At 38.3% G+C, this 19,317-nt stretch overlaps 2 protein-coding genes across 6 annotated transcripts in view; both read right to left on the bottom strand.

Moving 5' to 3' along the window:
* The window catches only part of clcn3 (chloride channel 3), a 37,867-nt gene extending 23,206 nt beyond the window's left edge, over positions 1 to 14,661 (bottom strand). Inside the window, exons 1-2 of one of the 4 annotated variants that reach the window (XM_008427922.3) lie at positions 14,390 to 14,661; positions 6,955 to 7,136 (exon numbers count right to left, since the gene is read on the bottom strand). In XM_008427922.3, coding sequence (XP_008426144.1) covers positions 6,955 to 7,117 — 163 coding nt within the window. In that variant the 5' untranslated portion in view covers positions 7,118 to 7,136; positions 14,390 to 14,661. The remainder of the gene's footprint in view (positions 1 to 6,954; positions 7,137 to 14,389) is intronic. The other 3 variants (XM_008427927.3, XM_008427926.3, XM_008427924.3) reach the window with 3 other exon arrangements.
* Positions 14,662 to 14,921: 260 nt separating this feature from the next.
* On the bottom strand, positions 14,922 to 18,298 carry nit1 (nitrilase 1). Of its 2 annotated transcripts, none has more exons than XM_008427919.3 (6): positions 18,059 to 18,298; positions 17,463 to 17,714; positions 17,159 to 17,262; positions 16,930 to 17,066; positions 16,611 to 16,736; positions 14,922 to 16,316 (listed from the first exon to the last, which is right to left on the bottom strand). In XM_008427919.3, the coding sequence occupies exons 1-6, from the start codon at positions 18,139 to 18,141 to the stop codon at positions 16,044 to 16,046; spliced, it is 975 nt and encodes a 324-aa protein (XP_008426141.1). In that variant the 5' UTR covers positions 18,142 to 18,298; the 3' UTR covers positions 14,922 to 16,043. The 2 variants fall into 2 exon arrangements, with proteins under 2 accessions (XP_008426141.1, XP_008426142.1); XM_008427920.3 differs by having other exon boundaries at positions 17,463 to 17,696; positions 18,059 to 18,294.
* Between the last annotated feature and the right edge of the window lie 1,019 nt (positions 18,299 to 19,317).

Raw genomic sequence — 19,317 nt, 5'->3', positions numbered from 1 at the left:
CCTGCTTTGGTTGCTATGGGAGGTCTGAGAGTCCTGAGGCTGAACGGGAGAGACCAAAGTGTCGGGTCACAGGGGGGTTTAGATAAGCTGCTGACGGCATTTAAAATGGACCGGCTCATTCTCAGAGCTGAGCCAAATGACAGTTTATCCTCATTAAATGATTTGGATAATAATAACGATAATAATAATAAGAAGAAGAATTAAGCTCCTGCTAGTAAAAAAATAAAGTACTGAGTGAAGGAAAAATGTAGACTGGTAACAAAAACTGGTTTACCATATTACATAAGAATATCTTGATCTTACTTTTTATATAAAATGTTATATTTTGACATTGCTTCTTGTTAAATGTTTGCTTAAACAAGTTATATTTCAAATCAATACACCGTGAATCGTGTCCTAATTCATGGTGTAAAATTGAAGTTGGCTAAAGGAAGTTAAATGAGGAGATAAAACAAAGTCAACATTTTATACTAATTTAAAAGGAAATTTAAGGAGGACGTTATCACAAGATATAGAAATATGAGTGATAAACAGCACTAATGTGTTTATGTAAATTGAGGCTAACGTGTGTGGGTATGGATGCATATTTGACATATGTAAATCCAGATAAAATGGAAAATTAATTAGCTTACGTTTATTTTTTCAGATTTGATTTATGAGGTAGGAGTTCATAAGTTTCTTTCTTCCTTTTAGCATGTTACAATTACTGTGGAACAAAAATATGTGTCTTTTGCATTCCTTGTTCATGTGTGTGATTTTAAACTTCCATCATGTTTGAAATAAATGAACAAGTAAATAAAAATAATTAAGGCAGAATTTTTTTTAAAACCATGGTGGTGGGATGAGGCGTCAGGAATATTTAAATATTACAAGTGTCACGGTTACAGATTACCATCACTTCTATATTCGTCAGATCTTGAGAGAACCGCCTCACAATGCTGAGCACTGAGCATATTTCAACATTTCATGGTAATTTTGGTTAGTATAAGTGCACATATTTCACATCGTTTTAACACATATTTTTAAAAAATGTAATTCTGAAGTTGTGGTCACTTTTAGATTGGCGTCGTGGAGCACCATGATCAGTTACATGTAGAGGAATCCCTGTAAGATTAGCACATAAATCATGACTAAAATAAGTCATTTTTAGATTCCTAAAGCTGAAGGTTTTAAATAACAGACTCAGATTTTTTTTTTTTTTGAATATCAATTATGTCTTTTCCCCTCATTAGTTGTTGCTGGAGGAAATGGGTTGCTCTGCCTTTTTTTTTTTTTTAGCTTTTCTTTAAAAAAAATACATTTAAAAAATCCAGTTGAGTGACATTGTTGGATTCAGGCCTGGAGACGTTGATTTTCTTAGAAAAGAGACTAATTTATCCAAATCAAACGTTAAACATCGCCTTAAATCCCTTTTCCAAAGCTACTTTTGTATTCGTCTTTGTTTGACATTAAAATCTTTACAATTGTAAAAAAAAACAAAACAAAAAAACTCAAGTAATCTGTAAAGGAACACTTTTTCCCCCCTCCTTTTTCTTGTAGAATAGTGTAACAAAAAAAACGTTTTGTGCAAAGACGATACAGAATTGATCAGGTGGTGGTCATTTAATCAATTTTTTTGCCATTTTTTGTAGTTTTTATATGAAAATATCAGGCAAAGGAGTCATCTGTCTTGAGATTGCCAATGACTTTTTGTCACTGTATCTGATGGTTTCCGTTGTACTGCCACTGCTTGTCCAAAGAGAAACAATCCATGAAACTCTCACTCACTCATAAAACGTTCTGCTTCTTGAGCTAATCTGAAGCCTAATGAAGTTTGGAAGTCTGTAGCCATCGACTACACCAGGGCTGCCCAAAGTCGGTCCTTTCTGTGTGTTTTACTTCTCTCCCTAGTGGTAGTAACAACCTTCTCAACATGACAATGGCTCGTTAGCCATCATTGAATCCAGGTGCGTTAAACCAGGGAGAACTAAAATATGCAAGATGCCGGCCCTCAGGGACCCACTTTGGGCACAACTGGACTACACAGACAACTGGTGGCCTCTGATTAAGTTGTAATCTGCACTTCCACTGTGATAAAACACCACCAACCATCAACCATAAGGACATTTCACATCAAACTCTGGTGCACAGATGGCATCCGATCATGGTAGCACACTGAGCTCCTGAGAGTGACCCACTCACTTTCTGACAGATGTTTGCAGTAGCAACCTGCAAGCCTCGGTGTTTTGCTTAAAATCAAATGACTAATGAGCTAAACGCAGATTTTCACTTTGACATCAGCGTAATCATGAACAATCAACAAAAACCTTGGGATAATGTGATGCAAAACACAGCGTGCTTCTTTTCTCACTTACACCAAACTATTATGAAACAAAAATGAATGTGCTGTTGCAACAATTTGATTTGGAATACCTGCAAACTGCTTACAATCAAATAAAGGCTTCACGAAACCACAAACAAGATCTTAAAGCTTTTGTAGGCGTTCTCCAAGTCAGAATGACATGTAAACCGCATGTAAATTACTATTATTACAGTCTGCCGTTTTCTGCCTTAGGTTCTTAAAAATTTGGTTTGTTGCTACACATTGTAACCTCAATCCTACCACACAGAAGCTTAAAAAGATTTAAAATCCAACGTAGTTCACATCCATTACATTTCAGAGGCATTGGGGCAACTCAATTTAATAGCATGTTACTACATAAAACAAAAATAATCCTTTGCAATTCCCTAGACTTAAAGTGTGATCTTAGCGACCCAATAGGTAAAACATCAGCTTGTCATGCTTTAGACCTTTGTGGTTCTTACCTTCAGGTGCCACATTGTTGGTGGCGGCTAATTCAGGTGATTTCAGCCACAGCTTTTCACCTCCTTCCTCAAGGAATATTAGTGAGATCATCAAATCAAACCTAAACCGTCTCCTGTAAAACCAGCTTCAGTTTGATCCTTTTTGTTCCTTTGCTTCTCGCTGGCCAAACGAAGCCCTTCGGTGCTGAACTCCATGTGATGGGTGACAGAGCGTCCGGCAGCGCTGGACCCGAGGAGGACTTCGCAAAGTTTTCTGTGAACACGCCCCTCGCGAATAGCACGAGGAGGTAGAGAATAGACTGCAGACTAACGCAAAAGAAGAACTTTAATCCAGACTGTTCAGCGTCGGCTGGCTGCTGAACAGGTTCAAAGGAATGAAGTTACTCATCTGTCATTGAAATCCTGACTAGTTCGACACGTAGATCCACCCCAGGCCACTAATTAAAAGTACATTACCGCGCGTTTCAGTGTGGCAAATTATAAAGAATAGCAATAAAGATATTCAGAGCCTTAACTGAACAATGTTAAAAACCTTTATGCAGTGCTGCAGTAACTCTATTCAGAGGCTAAAAAGATGAACTACACTAATATATGTAAGAGGGTAACGCAATGCAACACGATACGTTAAAACAGGTCGTCAAATGCTATAAAATGTAATACAAAATTATTAAAAAGGCCGAATCCAGCACTAAGAAATGAATATAAGTTAATGAATGCTACAAAGGCTAATGTGACGCTACCACAATCTTAAAAAGATCAACTCTCCACAAAGATGCCAACATGCAAAACTCAATGCAAAGACGTTAAATATAATGCAATAAAGATGTAAAAAGCTTAACACACTGCTATAACATGATCCTAAAAACTGACACTGCTTAGTGTTAATGTTAAGATTTTAAAATGTTTAAATGTTGCAAACAGGTTAATATGAAAACCATACAAAAGTATTTCATGCTATGAGTCCAACATTGCAGAATGACACCAAAAATGTGGGCATCCAGCTTCACTATATAAGACATGCTTTCTGATGCCCCTAAAGGCAAAGAGCAACTCTGTCAATTACTGCTGCATTGTTCTGCATCGGCCCAAACTTGCTCATCAGGTGTTTGAGTATTTTAGCCTTAAGATGCAAAGACTCAACTTTAACTCAGTTAACCACTTGAATGTCAGTCCAACAAGTTTTCAGAGTGCAGTCTCATTTCAATGCAGGGCTTCTAACATATGTAGAAGAAAAAATGAATACAGCAAAGCAGCATAGGGAGATAGTTTCACTGTGTTGGACTCTAAGCTGGACGTGAAACAAAGAAAAAAAAATGAAATTGATGACGAGAATGTCAAAATTAAATTCCTGCCAAACCCGTTTTCTGGCATACTGGGAGTTATAGCGTTCAAGTTAGTGAGGCAAGGCGGACTTTCTTCATCAATATCCGTTTGGGTAAATAATTTTAGTAACAAATCCACTTCATGATTGGATTTTGGTTTCACGTAGCGAGCATAGCTTGAGTTATGAGTTTTTGGGTCGTGGTGGAACAATGGGATCATAAAAGCCGACAGGTTCAGATCGGTGAGTGGAGGATCAATACATTTTCCATAAATAAAGTAAGACTGTAAGTAAATACATCGTATTTATTTTTAGAACTGCAGCGTATGAGAAGCTGACGTCAAGAAGTAGCCAACATTAACATTGATGAAAAAGGTATGACCTCAGGGCTGGGCGGGGAGACGACTGAGCTTAGCCTTTTCTCTGTTTCACAAAGACGACTGAAGCAAAGTATAATCCCCATAAAACATCCCGATGATGAAATCTACTTTTATATTCACTCTCCAGGACTCATTAACTCATTTTGTTACGGTGATTTTTACCTTTTAGAGGAATCTTGTTTAAACATTTTTCTGTTCGGTTTAAAGAGAAGCCAATTTAAGTTGTAAAGATGCTGAAATGAAACGCACACTTTGAATTTGCCGACTCCAAATTGAGCTCCTGTGGCACTGCAACAACTGAGTGTGCTTTCTGTTTGATCAGTGAGGATATGTGAGGGAGGCAGACGCAGGGAAGGAAGAGGAAGCCGGACACACCAGCCTGCTTGTGGAAATGACAAAGTCTGTCAGGGTCACTGAATTGTTGAATAAAGCAAAAACGTACGACTAAGAAAAAATAAAACACTGAGGATTTGAAAATCCTGAAACATGAAGGCAGGCGGAGGCGTGAGCGGGTTCACGCCCAGCACTAGGAATTCAATTTATGTAAGCAATATTAAAACGACTTAGACAGGTAAGACTAGTTGTGACGTCAAAACTGGGAATCCAAAGCGCTAAAGTTAGAGCAGGAGATCCGGATCCAAACAAACAGAACCACAAAAGAACTGAAATATTTAATCCCACAAAAACAGATGACTGACTTCTTTCAAGCTCCAATCGGATCCTGACATCAACCTACAACTTCCTACCTAAATAATGTTTGTCACTTTAAGGTGTTGTATAAGCCAACACAAACTAACAAATACACTGTTGCCATGTTTCCTCCTATATAAAGCTATACTTATATTTAAAACACTGATAATTACATAAGATGCATCAGAATGATCCTTTCATGTCCAGATTCACATTCAGCTACACCTGAACAGGAAATGGAGAGGGGTAGGGGGAGGGAGAGACGGAGAGCGAGAGAGGGAGATCTTATTTGAACACCAGAGATGTGGAGTTTATGCAGGGAAAAAGCTGGTAAAAGTCTTACAGTAAGTGTTAAAACTACTCAGCAATAGTTTTATCTAACAAAAGGTTAGGAATCTTTTGCATGTGACAGAGAAGTAGCGTAAAAAACTCTGAATCTGTTCTACTCGTGACTTAAAAGAATTTTTTTTTTTTTTTACTGCCATCAACGACTCTGGGCTACTTCTGTTCTGCTCTAGCCTCCAAGTCTAATGAATTTACAATTACCAAATCAGATTTAGATGATACTACTATCTAAACTGGTCAAACCTGTTTTACCTACTTTACACCAATGACCGGTTCTATAAAACAGTTCATGATTTGCCAACGCCATATTTAATTTGAAATGTGGATGACATGAAGACTTAGTTAAAATATCGTCAACACAATACATTTTAAAAATTTGAAAACTTTATTTTAAAATTTCACAAACTGTTTCAAAGTTTCACAAGTGAAGTCTTTAAGTAGGGCTTCAATAGGGTGAAGATGTAGTAAAAATATGTAGTAAAAATATTAGCTTTGCTGTCCGCTAATATTTGCTTTAACCAGTTCTTCCCCAGTTAGCCCCAACCAGATTTGTCTCCATTTGCAGATCCTGCACACTTCTTGCCCATTTCTGGGGCCACCTTTCTGGGGTGGTACAAACTGGCTATTCACTGCAAGCGATTTGATTGGCATATGACTGCATTCATTGATTGGCCCATGGATTTACGTCATTGGATCAGCAACGTTGGTACTTGCTGAAGAGCCCATCAGTGTCATCTGGACACGATAGCGGTTAAAGAAATACACCAAGAGATTCCAGAGAGACGGGTCATCCAAGAGTACACACGCAAAACAACATCAACATTGACCAAAACTCGCATTCTTGGCCATATTCACACCCACATAATGAGGAACACTGTCAATGATGACACACCTATCAAACATTAACCAGCTACAGTGAGACTTGACTAATATTGCAATGAAGGCAAAGCTAAACCTCCAGAGTAAAAATCAACTGAAACGCAGCACCAAGGAGTGTGGATCGGCAGCCTTGGATTCATATCCTGTTCAAGATTGACCTCAACGAAAGTACAACCATTTGCAAGGGTTTCTAGATGATAATGACAGAAGGATTGTGATGCTGTTTGGAAGAATGGGCAGAAGGTTTTCTAAGGATCTGGATGAAGAAGACACAAGACAGGTGACCACGTACATGCGGATGTGGTGTAACATCTCGACTTCAACAATGAGGCGATTCACAACCACAAGAGTGAACTGAAGACGTCAATTTTGGTTACACTCTCACAAGAAGGCAAAAGCAGAATGCCATTGATCGCTTAAAGTTTGATCAAAACATGGTTTGTCAAGGTTGAGTTGTGACAGGGGGAAGTTCAGTTTCCAGACAAAAATTAATCAGATTCTTTGGGGGGAGGAGCTTAGGGGCATCTTCCCTACCTGGGGAGGCAGCGTCCCCATCGAGCAGGTTGTCGTCCTCGGTGGTGTGGAAGTCCATGATAATGCCGGCTCCATCCAGCAGCTCCTCGTCACTGCTGGCGCTGGCGATGCTGTTGTAGCTGTTCCTGCAGTAGCCTCTGTGGTAGAGCTGCTCCGACTCCATTTAGCAACGCGCCGTTACCCTGAATGATACAGGAGGGAGTGAGGAGGGGGAGTGGTGAAGATACAGAGAGGCTGTGCTGTGAGGAGGCTACATTGCAGAGTCTACGGAGGTGAGGTGGGTCTAAGGTGCTACACACCAACAGGTAAGGGTGGGTTGTTAGCATGCACACCGTCGTCTGAAGCAGATAAACGCCAAAGTTGGATGAGCACAAAGTGACGCATTCGCGCACACATGTAGAGTCCTGTAAATCTCAACTCTATCCTGAGCTAGAGTGACTTACAAAAGTAATCATAAAACTTATCGCATTTTGTAAAGTTGCATCGAAATACTGGGTATTCATTGATTTGGTCATATGTATGGCTTTCAACATTTTCTTACAAATAAATATCTGAAAAGAGTTGTGTGCTTTTGATTTTAGCCCCAATAACTCTGATACCCCTGAATAAAATCCAGTGCTACCAACTGCCTTTACAATTCACCTAATTAGTAAAATAAGTGTATCTAAATGTATCTGCTCTGTGAAGAATTCGGAGGTTTATTAGAGAACATCAGTGAACAAACAGCATTACGAAGACCAAGGAGATAAAGTGGGATTCAGAAAGCCTGTCACAATAAGCAATAAATCAATTAAATTGCATGATAAATTAAAAAGAGTGCGATAATTTCCATTTCGACAGTCATCAAAGAGATGCTCCTCTTTAATATGGTTGAAAAGCCGGCATTTTGAGAAATGCTGCAAACATTTAACACCCAATATAAAGTAGTTAGTTTCCACTACCTCCCATTTCTGCCCCTGTTCCCCATTTAACCTGAATAATTATTATTTGAAATGCAATTTTGGTGAGCGTGCGACCCATGTGTCATGGGTTCAAGTCTCGGCCCACCTTTAGTTTCTTCCAGGCTGAAGCGGATGGTACATGTAGTGGAGAAGATGAACCTAAGGTCTGTGTGAGGCCTTTTTCTACATGCGACAAAGGATTTGACCTTTCCTCCACATTTTAAACATTCGTCTTCTGCCTTGTTGCGTTCTGCCCTAGATATTATTTCACCTTCATGTATTAACAGCTACATTTCTACACCGAAATACACACCAACCTTACACACCTGGGTAAATGTAGGCATTAAAAAAGGTTAATTTCTCAGCTGTTAAGGAAAGTTGATAACTGATAAAAATGCTGCTCCTGAATCTAGAATGAACCACCACTTTCTTTCAAACACCTCCACCCTGTGGACGAGCTGGGAACTACAGGACACAGACAGAGGTGACCTAAAATGTTCCTCTGCCTGCAGTGAAGTCCCGGTCCAGTGACACCGGAGAACCAGAGATAAGCTGAAGATATTAAAGGAAGTATTAGTTTAGAAACACAGGGAGTCAGAGCACTAATGGAAAAGGAGAGAGAGTTCAACAGGCCAACGTAAACAAATTCATTATCGACGAGAATGTGTTTTGTTGTGTGCGTTTGTGCTTTGGACTGTAAAATAATAAATCAAGATGAAGCTTAAGGCAGATGAAGACATAGAAGTGCATACATATAATCTTGGTTTCTTAGGGAAATGTACTTCTCCAGAACTGAAAAAGTGCTAAAACAGCAAACTGATCTTTTTTTCAGACCACGTGTTTCCTGTGGGTCTGACCATTGCAAACGGAAGTCTGTGAAAATGTAGAACAACCTTAGTCAGCTCGGATTCATCTTTTTTCATTTACATGTTGCAACACAAAGACATACTTACTGTTTAAGCCTTCTGCAAAGACTTACAGCTAATATTCCCAACTGTCTTTAAACCAGTACAGAGGCTCCTCTGAAAAACGACTCCCTTTTTAGATGCCTTTTTTTAATCATTAATCTACATAAATGCTGTCATTTTTTATGAGCGTAATTACGGACCAGGCAGCTCTTATGAATATAATGGAGAGATTATCAAACCTTTATGACCCATGTGATTACCGCAAACTATAAGGTAATGATTTCTAATCATCCACTGTCAGAGCATGTATGAAACATCTCCAAATCGATGCATACACGCCCAAAATGTTCTATGGACAATGGCTCCATTACCAAATTTTTTTTCAGCATAAAAACATATAAATTAGCAAAAGTGCAAAATAGTGAAGAGGCTAATTTACCAGCAGCCGTCACAATCAATGTGTCTGAGATCAGGACTGCCTGATTTTCCTCTGAGTGGCTATGATCGGTCAAACTAGACTGAAAAATATTTTTTTTGTTCCTCTTAAGCCAGATAGTGGTTCAAAATTAAGAACCTGCACTATTTGTAATCTATAAGGCATCATAGTGTTTATTATTGCAGAAATACAAAAAAAAAAGAAAAAAAAAGAAATTGGTATTGCCCCCCCCAAAAAATGTCTTCCTGTCAGAAAAAAAAATTGGTAGGAAACACCTGAATAAGGTAAGAAAAACAGCAGGCAGCATTCAGAGGCAACATTCAAATCGATTCGCCACGAGTCGGAAACTCCTCCTGAGCTTTATCAAATCAGAGAGGCCAGAAAATTCAATTCAGCTCCTTCAGGCCCTGAAGCCACGGATCCTCTGGGTTAGGCCACGCGACTCCGCTTTATTACCTCACGTTAAATGAGAAAAGGTCAGGCTGCTGTTGAGAAAAACTCATTCTCTCTGCTGATTTTAAACCCAATGAGTAGCTTTAAATATTTTTCTGCTATCCTGACACCAACCACGAAACATTTGACTAATATCTAATGAAAATTACTGTCCAAATAGAAAACTGCTCAAATTCACAATAAGATAAGTGCCGTTTGTCTTTTGACAACGTGTTTGTGGGTTTGCTAATGGTTGTGATTGGTTGCATTCCTCAGACCGCCAAGCAGCTTCTTTGTCTGAAACTCAATCGAGCTGACATTTAAAGCTGGGCCACACTTTTAACACACCGGGGGCGCCGATTCATGCCACATTATTAGCCGTGGGGAAACAAACGGACACGCATTTTCTTTTCCACTACACAACTTTATTATGACATTGCTGCTTTGTCTCTTAACGAATGCTTGACCTTTCATGGTTAAAGTTATAAAAGCGTGGTTGCTGCTTCGCCTGATATTTTGTAACTAAAAATCAAAGATAAATACGTCAGAAGGACTGCAGCGTGTTGATAACGTAGAAAGAAATACACGGGCGGATAGATTACAATTCAGGATTTCGGGACGTGGGTGAGAAGAGAATTTTATTATTTTTTTTTAATATTGACAACGGCGCAACAATCAGCAGCAAAGGAACAAGTTGAGCAGTGAGCGAGCTTATCTCTCTCCAGCTGGTCGCCATGGAGTTGCTGCCCAGAAGATTGTTGCCGAGACGTGACTCAGCGTTTACTCCAACAGACAGCCTCACGCCTCCTCCACACAGAGGGTCGATACTTCGACGCACACATAAGCAACATCAGCTCCAACGCATGCAGAAACGAGTTTTTACTCATAGTAAACAGCACTTCTATCATTACTCCACAAGAAAGACCCAGCATCTGCTGCTGCACACTGCTGGGAAGCTGGCTAAGAGAAGTTTGCTGCACTTTTTTCCCACTAAAATAATGAAATTCTGCACAAGAAGAAAATAGCTATATTGTAGTGTCATAATCAATAGTTCAGCAGCAGTAGAAATAGCTTTTTTTTCTTCTCTTTTCATATTCTTTTTATGGCTGGGTAATATAATCGCATTCCAAGATTTTAACAATTTTAATTAGTACTTTATATCTCATCACTGACCCAGGGGTTTTGCTACCATAATAGTATCTATAAACGACAAAAAATACTCACTTCCAACTCTCTACAAATAAAAAAGTAACAAATATTCAACAATTTAATAGTTTTATCAAGTTTGAACAATTGATGTAACTTATTTATGAAGAACACTTTCACACAAAGGGTTTCCCCTAGTGTATTATAAGCCTGGCGGGCCACCAGGCTTTACTTGTGCCCCCATCAGGTTTAGCAATGCTTATTTATTTAAGTCTTTCTGAAATGTTAGCATTTTTAAGACTTTATAGTTGGCGTTCAGGTATTAATTTTCCAATCTTTCAATAACACAGAATTATTGAGTGATATTTTTATATTTCCTGTCAACTTTAAACATTTTTTAACTCAGAAACTAGACGGGCCGGTGGATGAATGACTACCACCCAACCAGGGTGAAACCTTGCACACACAAAAAGATTTATTTTTCAAATGATCATAGAGAAGGTAGATTTTCAAGGATTACCAATAATATGGAATTTGGTCCATGATAACTTTCTGTATAGCTTAAGTTGTTCTACAAATACAGAATCACATTGATCTCTCACAAAAAAGAAAAGATATGTCACAAATGTTATTAAAAGGAATACATTCCTAATAAAGAGAGAGAAAAAAAAACTTGACTAGACTGAACCTCAGCCTAATAGAAACGGCTCGCAACCATTTGGTTTGTCTAATTTAATTAGATTTTCTTCCTGATAAACAGAAAAGCACATGAGAAGGGTTATAAACAACCAAATGACAAATCAGAGCTGGCAGATGGAATTGAACTAGGAAACCTTGTTGATAGAAAAACAAGGAGAGCACTGACAGCAGACCAAACAGAATCAGGAGGGCAGATTAACTCAATAGCAAAGGCAAATCAAATGAGGAGCTCTGTGGTGCCTTTGGTTTGACCCGTCTGTTACCGCTGGGTAGAAAAGGTTAAACTTAGCACAACACCGTCAGCCAACCGTAAATGTCAAGCACACACACCGGCACACAGCAGCAAGTAAACATTAACCTCAGTTCACAATTAACATTCATTACTGCTCCTAATCTCAAGGATAGATGGTTAAGAGACACAACAGATTTGATAATACCTTTTTAAAAGTTGAACCAATTTGAAAAAAGAAGAAAAAAAAGAAACAGGAAGACAAGTACAGTTTGTAAAAGAAAAATTATTTGGATGATACACTTTTTCACCACTTTAGCTGGTAATTTATGTAATTTTACTCATGTCGTGTTATCTTGTTTGACCTCTAATCTTCTGCTGTTTGTCATTTACGTTTTTAATGGTGTTTAAGTTAGAAAAGTCTAATTTTTCACCTATAAACACTACCTTCATCTAAAGCAGATTTTCTTTAAAAACGAATACAAACTGATCAAGATTTTTTTCACCCTCATATTTCCTTTTCAAGGAGAAACTGTTTGCATTTTTGAAAGAAACACATTTACTCAGCTAAACACAGTTTAAAATATGCTAAGGTCGGGAATTTAACATGTTAATTTCAAATAACTACATCAATTTTAAATCAATTAATTAAATTTCTTCTCTTTTTTTTTTTTTACCTTTTTTTTGTTACAAAGTTTCAACCCCGGAACCTTTGTTTTGTGTTGTGTTTCTGGTAAGTTTGTAGATCTGAAGCACAAGCGACATCAGAAAGCAAAGCTGCTTTTCTTGGCCCACTGGCGGTTAATTAAAACGATCAGATGGGAAAAGGCTCATCTTGACACTGCATGTGGTAAAACATGGGGGTGTACCGATTGATCCCGTCTGACTGACGTAATTTTAGGTTATCAGTAATGGGCAAATACATACATGAGCAACTGGGCATTTTTATTGTTTTTACATTAAAAGGAAACAAACACACCTTTAATCTGGTTTTCAGTGGAGCACCAGATTAAAGGTGTGTTGGCGATCTCGTCGAACTTTTCCTTGATCAATATCCGAAAAAAAAAAAAAACTAGAAATCAAGACACCTTATTGGTGGTTTTTAAGTTTCTTTGTTATTTTGTTCTCAACTGATCTCAAGCCACGCAAGCCTTGTGACTTTGTAAAAAGTAAAATACTGACATGCGCTTTCACTTTGGTAAGAGGCTCAAAAGAGGATTTGAGCCTCTTTAGCCTCAAATCCTCAACAAAACTGTTGTGCAAGTTTTGTTTGTTTTGAAAATGTGGAAAATGGAAATCTAAAGGAGCAGATTTTTTTAGGTTAGGGATCAATTGAATTTAGTTTGGACAGCAATGCTCTAAACTTTTCATTTATATTTGAGAGCACACCCTCATGTGCCCTCATGAGTTACACAAGGGCGCAAACTTATTGTTTCACATGTATAGTTCCATGTTTTAAAATACAGTAAGATTTATTGAAGGCGTATTTTAACTTTATAGCACCCGACACTGATCGTTATAACAAACAAAAACAAAAAAACACAAGAATTGGTCAAAATCGGAATCAGCAGGCTAGGGTTTTTAAAGGTCAGTGATTGGCCAGAAAACTACAATCGGTGCATCAGTAGTGATAAAATAAAGTGGGGTGCTTGTGAAGTCATGCTTGTAACAGCTAAAGTGTTGCATTTTTTTTAATTTATATTTTAACTGAATTAACTGTTTTCTTAATTTCCTGACTCATGAACATCAACACGCATCTGCCTTACTTGAATGCCATTCTCACTTAAAGTAAATGAGCTTGTTCTCCTCCACAAGGAAAACTCGGGGTTGACGGATTGCTAATTAAATGTCACTGAACACTCTAATCAACTTGATAAGTGTTTTATTTACATAGTAGTCGTTGAAGGTCAAAGTAAGCGTAGCAAAAGTGACACCCACTTAAATGTTCATGTAATTTGAGATTATGAACTGACTGAATTTCAAACTAATCTGATTCAACCAAACCGTGGTAACCAGTCCCAATGCTTAAATTGTCGGCTTCCGCGGGATACAGCAAGCTTACGTTGTAATATGAGAGAGACGTATATAAATAGTATCTGTACATTTCAGATTTTTCAGAGTAAATTATATATATATATATATAAAAAACGTGTCTGCAGCACCGAGGTCAGTTACTCAGTCCCTTTAGCACTCGCCCGCTAAGTGTCGTTAGCATCTGTTACATCTGTATTCCCCAGATAGAAATGACCAGGACAGAAGACACAGCAACAGGGAGCCACTCGCATGCAACAGAGCTTAAAAGTGGGCTCTGTCTGCAGCCGAAGGCCTTCTTCCATGACAATATCCTCAACATGAGTTCAGACATTCATCCAGGCTGGTGAATTTCCACTCAGTTCACATCAACTGCAACAAGGGGCTCATGCTAACGGAGGTAGCCTCCACGGCTAGTTGGCTAACTACCGAACACCTGTTCGGCTGCAAAGAGGGGGGGGGGGGAGAAATAAATCAAAGTTCACCGCATTTGCAGCTTACAGATGAAGGATGGATGACTGGTCTCGGGTGTTTTTAAAACCTCAGAGCACAGTCAGCGAACCCTTCACCTCTACAGCTGCGACAGATTTAAAACAAGCAACAAACAGCGTACCTTCCTGATGCCTCAGTTCCAGCCCCGACATAGCAACTCATCCTTTTTCTCAGGTTAAGCTAGGCGTATTTCTCTTCTTTTTCCTCTTTTAAACTAACGGGTTTGGCGTTCTCCCCCTCAACATCATCATCATGGTGGTGGTGTTTTCTTTCGTCAGTCTCATTTCTCTGTCGGTGACGTTAACTTCCTGTTCCCATCCCAGCGATCATCCCAGCAGCGCCGGCTGGAAGGAGGACTTCTGATCAATAATTCATCCAGGAAGAAGGAAAACGAGGTCCTTTGAGGTTTTTAGTCTCAAGAAGGGCGGGTCTAAGATGGGCTGCGAGATAGCTACTCATACACACCTCTGCCATGTTGAAATGAAATGAAAACATCAATTGCAAACTGGTGTTATAGTCAAAAAGGAACTATGAAGATGTGGAACACCTGCACAAGTTAGAGAACGACAAGATTTGAAACAACGACAAAAACATTTGTCCACAAAGCAAAAATAAACACAAAGTTGCAAACAAAAAGATAACTGATGAAGTCATAATTTCCAAAGCAATAATTTTATTTATGGTTGTGTAATTATTTGACAAACAGAAATCAGTTTGGATGTTATAACTATAGGTTCTCCCAGCAATCAGTTGCGGAGTTCATCAAGGCTGAGCGTTGGGACCAAAACTTTCAATACATAATAATGGCGTATGGGAATCAAGTTGTGAACGACACTGTTTTATTTAAAGAAGTCATGTGGAAAATATGGTTTGCGTGGTTAAATTCAACGATTTTTAATTCAAATAAAAACTACATTTGCGATATCTTTGATAAAAAGAGCAATGATTTGTTTGCCCTGGTTTCAGTCTCTCAAGTTACCTTTTTAGAGATAGATCTTACACTTCATACCAAATTTCCACTGAATAAAACAAACAAAAAAAGTGTAATATATTGCAGCTGTGAGAAATTTTCACCAACACTTCATATTTGCTATAAGTCATTTTTTTCTATAGTTGATGGGCTGAGGAAGGCAGCGCTGGTGTGATCAAAACAAAATCATTGTTTTGCAGGAGAAAGTAATACATTCTATATAATGTAGAAGCATGGGAACATCCCAACATTCAATACCACATGCTAAAACTGAACTAAATAATTATTGACCATTTATGTAGAAACTCCTTTTTAGCATTCTCATTTAAACCATTTATTTATAAAATGGTCATACAGGTTTTATAATATAAATCCTGTTATGTCTATTAAATTAGAAAATTAATTGCAATTATACCTCTAATACCCTTAAATTGCTATACATCAGTAAATGCCCAACGTTGCTTGCTATCCTTAGTGCTTTTAGTCCAACAGTGCCATCTAGTGATCATTATGTGTAACATTTACAGATAGGAAACGGATCTGATTGACTTTGTCAAAGAATAAAGTCTAGAAATACAAGAAAAATTAAAAATAATTACAGTAGGACTCAAAATTCAAACCAATAACGTCAGGCTTGCAAGTCATCATATAAATACAAATACTTCCTATGAATTTACAACAATTTACTTACCCTAACTTTTCAAGACTGTGTAGGAAGTGGAACAGCTTTTATTCTTTTTATTTATCTGTGAAATTCTGACATTCAGTCCTGCTTGAATAGACAATTTTATCTTTCCACTTTTAATCACAAACAGGTTTGACTCATACTGTGGTAAAAAGCAGTGTCCCTGCGGTGCTGCTGGACAGGCATGTTCTTCCTGGTCCTATTGACTTTATCCAGGTTGACCTCCACCAGCACCATCCCCGGCTTCTCCCCTCCACAGTCACCCACTACCTCCCCCCAGGGGTCGACGGCTAAGGCGTGGCCGTAGGACGAACGCTTCTCGTGGTGCCGGCCTACTTGCGCCGCTGCCAGGACAAAGCACTGCGCTTCTATTGCCCGGGCACGGAGTAACACCTGGAAACGCATCACAGAACGATCAGTCACACTTCACTTGTTACACTGAAATTATGTTTCGATTTTGGTTTTTGCATGGACAGGTAAGTTATTCCTACAGCTTAAAATATCACATTTTCATGGTTTTCGCGCAAAGATTTGAAATACAATGATAAAATATATGAAACAAATAAAGTAGACTTCCCATTTCATTCCTCAAAGTACTTCAAATCATAGGAACAGTATGACGGATGCCTCGCTACCGATAAGCAGTCGTTGCATAACATTGCTGTAGCGTAGCATTTGTGATCCTACCTCCCAGTGAGCAGCTCCTGTTGCTACCGTGAAGGCAGATGGATACGTAAGGATATCTGCACCGTGTCTTTGCAAAGCAAGCGACAACTCAGGGAACCTCAAGTCATAGCAGACGCCCAGCCCGACCTGCAGCACACAAACGAAAACGATGCCAACAAATCAAAGGTACAGTAAAAATATAACCTGGCGGTGCTTTGTCTCATTCAGTCCTGAAAACTCTCATTGTTTCTGGCTTACAAACTTAACCTGTTAACGCAAGGACTTATCGTGCTTGTGTGGGGTTATGATGAGATGGCTACTGTTTCAATAAAATCCCCACCTTGCCAATTGGAGTCTGGACTGGAGGAACCAGGGAGGGTCCGGGAATAGTGAACGCACTCTCTTTGAGTGACACACCTTTCTCCGGCAGCTCCACATCAAACAAGTGGGACTTTCTGTAGACTGACAGGATGTCACCTGTGGGTTTAATGACAATTCACAAGTGTAAATGTTGCTCGATTGCCTCTGGTTTTTCATTTGGTTGAAATATAACTAAAGATGCACTGCACCTTTGTTATTAACGATAACATGGCTGTTGTAAATACGCCTGTCGTTCTCCCAGTCGTGTCCTCGTTCATGAAATCCTCCCAGAGACAGCCACACGTCCAACTTCCTGAAACAAAGAGTTTAAAATAACAATAATAAAAAAAAAATAGAATATTAAAATTAATATATTTTAGATACTCCTATTATTTAGCAAGAAAATATTTAAATCTTCACTGCTGTGCACAAACATATAAACATTTCTTTTAATGAACACATTTTAACGCCATGTCATAATTGCTCAATAGACTGGAAGTTGTGTTGCCCCACCTGGCAAGCTGAGTGTATCGGGAGATTATGTCGCCTCCCAGAGGCTCTGACATCGACAGTGTCTCCTCTCTGCTGGATCCAATGTAGTCAAATCCCTCTGGCAGGAACACCATGCAGGCCCCTCGCTGCCTGGCTTCCTCCAGCAGCTGCTTACAGGCAGAGAAGTTGGCCTCCTTGTCTGGGGTCGCCGTAACTTGACAGACTGCAGCTACTGGGTTCGGTGAAGTGGACATCCTGCACAAAAAGCAACGACTACAAGGAGGAGGGTCAGGAAACATGTCAAGTCAACAATGGTTGATGATTAACAGGGCAACTTACTGGGCTTTTTTTTCTCCCTATTGCACACTTATTGTTTAACTCTATACAGCTTCACTTTCATGGCAAGTACAGCTGGGAAACAGAAACATTTAAATTGGATAGCCTTGTAAAAGAAAGTTGTGTTTTAATATATTTTAATTAAGCATTAAAACAACCACCCTAATACTCAAAATTCCATACCAGTGCTTTTATTTGGAAATAACAAAAAAGTACAAATTTTTGTGAAATCACTAGTTATGAGTTCAGAGTACATATCTTAACAATAATAATAAACACACCTGTTTTGCAGGATGTGATGGCGTCCCAGAGCTGGTAGAGAGGCCAAGTACTTCACTGATGATCCTAAGTTGCACCTGAACATTGGTCCCTCACAGGTTAGCCTCCGCTGTTCACATTATCTTAGTGTTTTATTAACGTTTAGTTTCAGCTCAGTCCTCTGCAGTGAAAAGGTGGTTTAATCTTCTTCTCTGCTATTCATCAAGCGTGCTGCGTTCTATCGCCATCTACTGGGGACTCTTTGCCACTATAAAAAATTAATAAAATTGACTCCACTTAGAAACGCATAAAGCTTGAAGTAAAAGCTAAAGTAATTTAGTTCTTACTGCCCTCCTGTGGTGAACTATCGTAACTGCATATATTCTTCATATCAAATGTTCAAATAGATGACTTTTTAAATCTTTGACCCAATTTTCACTTTTATCCAGTTAAAAAAAATCAGCTTACATTAATGTTGTTAAATCATAGTCACTATAGGATTCGTTAATGAAAGAAAAACTAATCGAACTTAAAAAAAATCTCCAAAAAAGATTAACTGTGGGTAATTTTGAGAACGAAGGCCTGAAAACATTAACCTTAAAATGTAAATAACATTTAAAAATATATATACATTTGTGTTAACGTCCGATCACAATCAGCTGAGATCACAGCATTTAGCAGGATGAAAAAAACTAATGGAGAAAAATTTTCAGTTGCAATCTGAAATAAATTGATCACAATTAATCAAGAACTATGTATAATTGAATTAATCTGTGAATAAATATATAACTCATTCATTAATATTATGCTGCTGCTTTTAATGTTATTTCAAAACTTTTGTGTTTTATTGTAGAAAAAGGAAATTTAAATGCAGATGGGGAAAACCTCAGCAGTTTTATTTGCTGCTTTTGAATAAAAGTTTATTGTTTTATAGAGGAAACAACAAAAGTAAAATGTATTATTTCATATCAAAGCTAAAAGAAGAAATTAATTTGTTTCTTAATGTGAAAGTACTCACCGGAAGTGAATGTGGTATGTAAGCCATAAACTCTCTACCTCTTTCAAGTAGCTGTAGTTACCATCTGGGTCCTAGAACTTTGCCACTATAAAAATAAATAAATATGACACTACTCCGGTTGGAAACGAAGAAGGCTTTGCAGATCACAACTAAGATTAAAATACAAATAGTAAATATGTTAACTTATAATGTAGGTGAGACAAACAAGACTTTTGAGTAAATAAGAACGTACGTTTGTTTATGGTGTTATTTGAAATGGTAATG

Source organism: Poecilia reticulata, chromosome 18 (genome assembly GCF_904066995.2).
Source record: "Poecilia reticulata chromosome 18, P_reticulata-male-v2, whole genome shotgun sequence".
Taxonomy (NCBI): Eukaryota; Metazoa; Chordata; class Actinopteri; order Cyprinodontiformes; family Poeciliidae; genus Poecilia; species Poecilia reticulata.
Note: the sequence above shows the minus strand (reverse complement) of the source record. Positions and strands in the feature narration are given on the sequence as shown.

Bases quoted from the DNA above. Each gene is read 5' to 3' on its own strand.
- nit1 (XM_008427919.3), bottom strand. From the start codon at position 18,141: ATGTTCAGGTGCAACTTAGGATCATCAGTGAAGTACTTGGCCTCTCTA. The intron at 17,067-17,158 runs GTGCAGTGCATC...TTAAACCCACAG, and splicing joins TGTTATCGTTAATAACAAAG to GTGACATCCTGTCAGTCTAC. The intron at 16,317-16,610 runs GTAGGATCACAA...ATGCGTTTCCAG, and splicing joins CAGGAGCTGCTCACTGGGAG to GTGTTACTCCGTGCCCGGGC.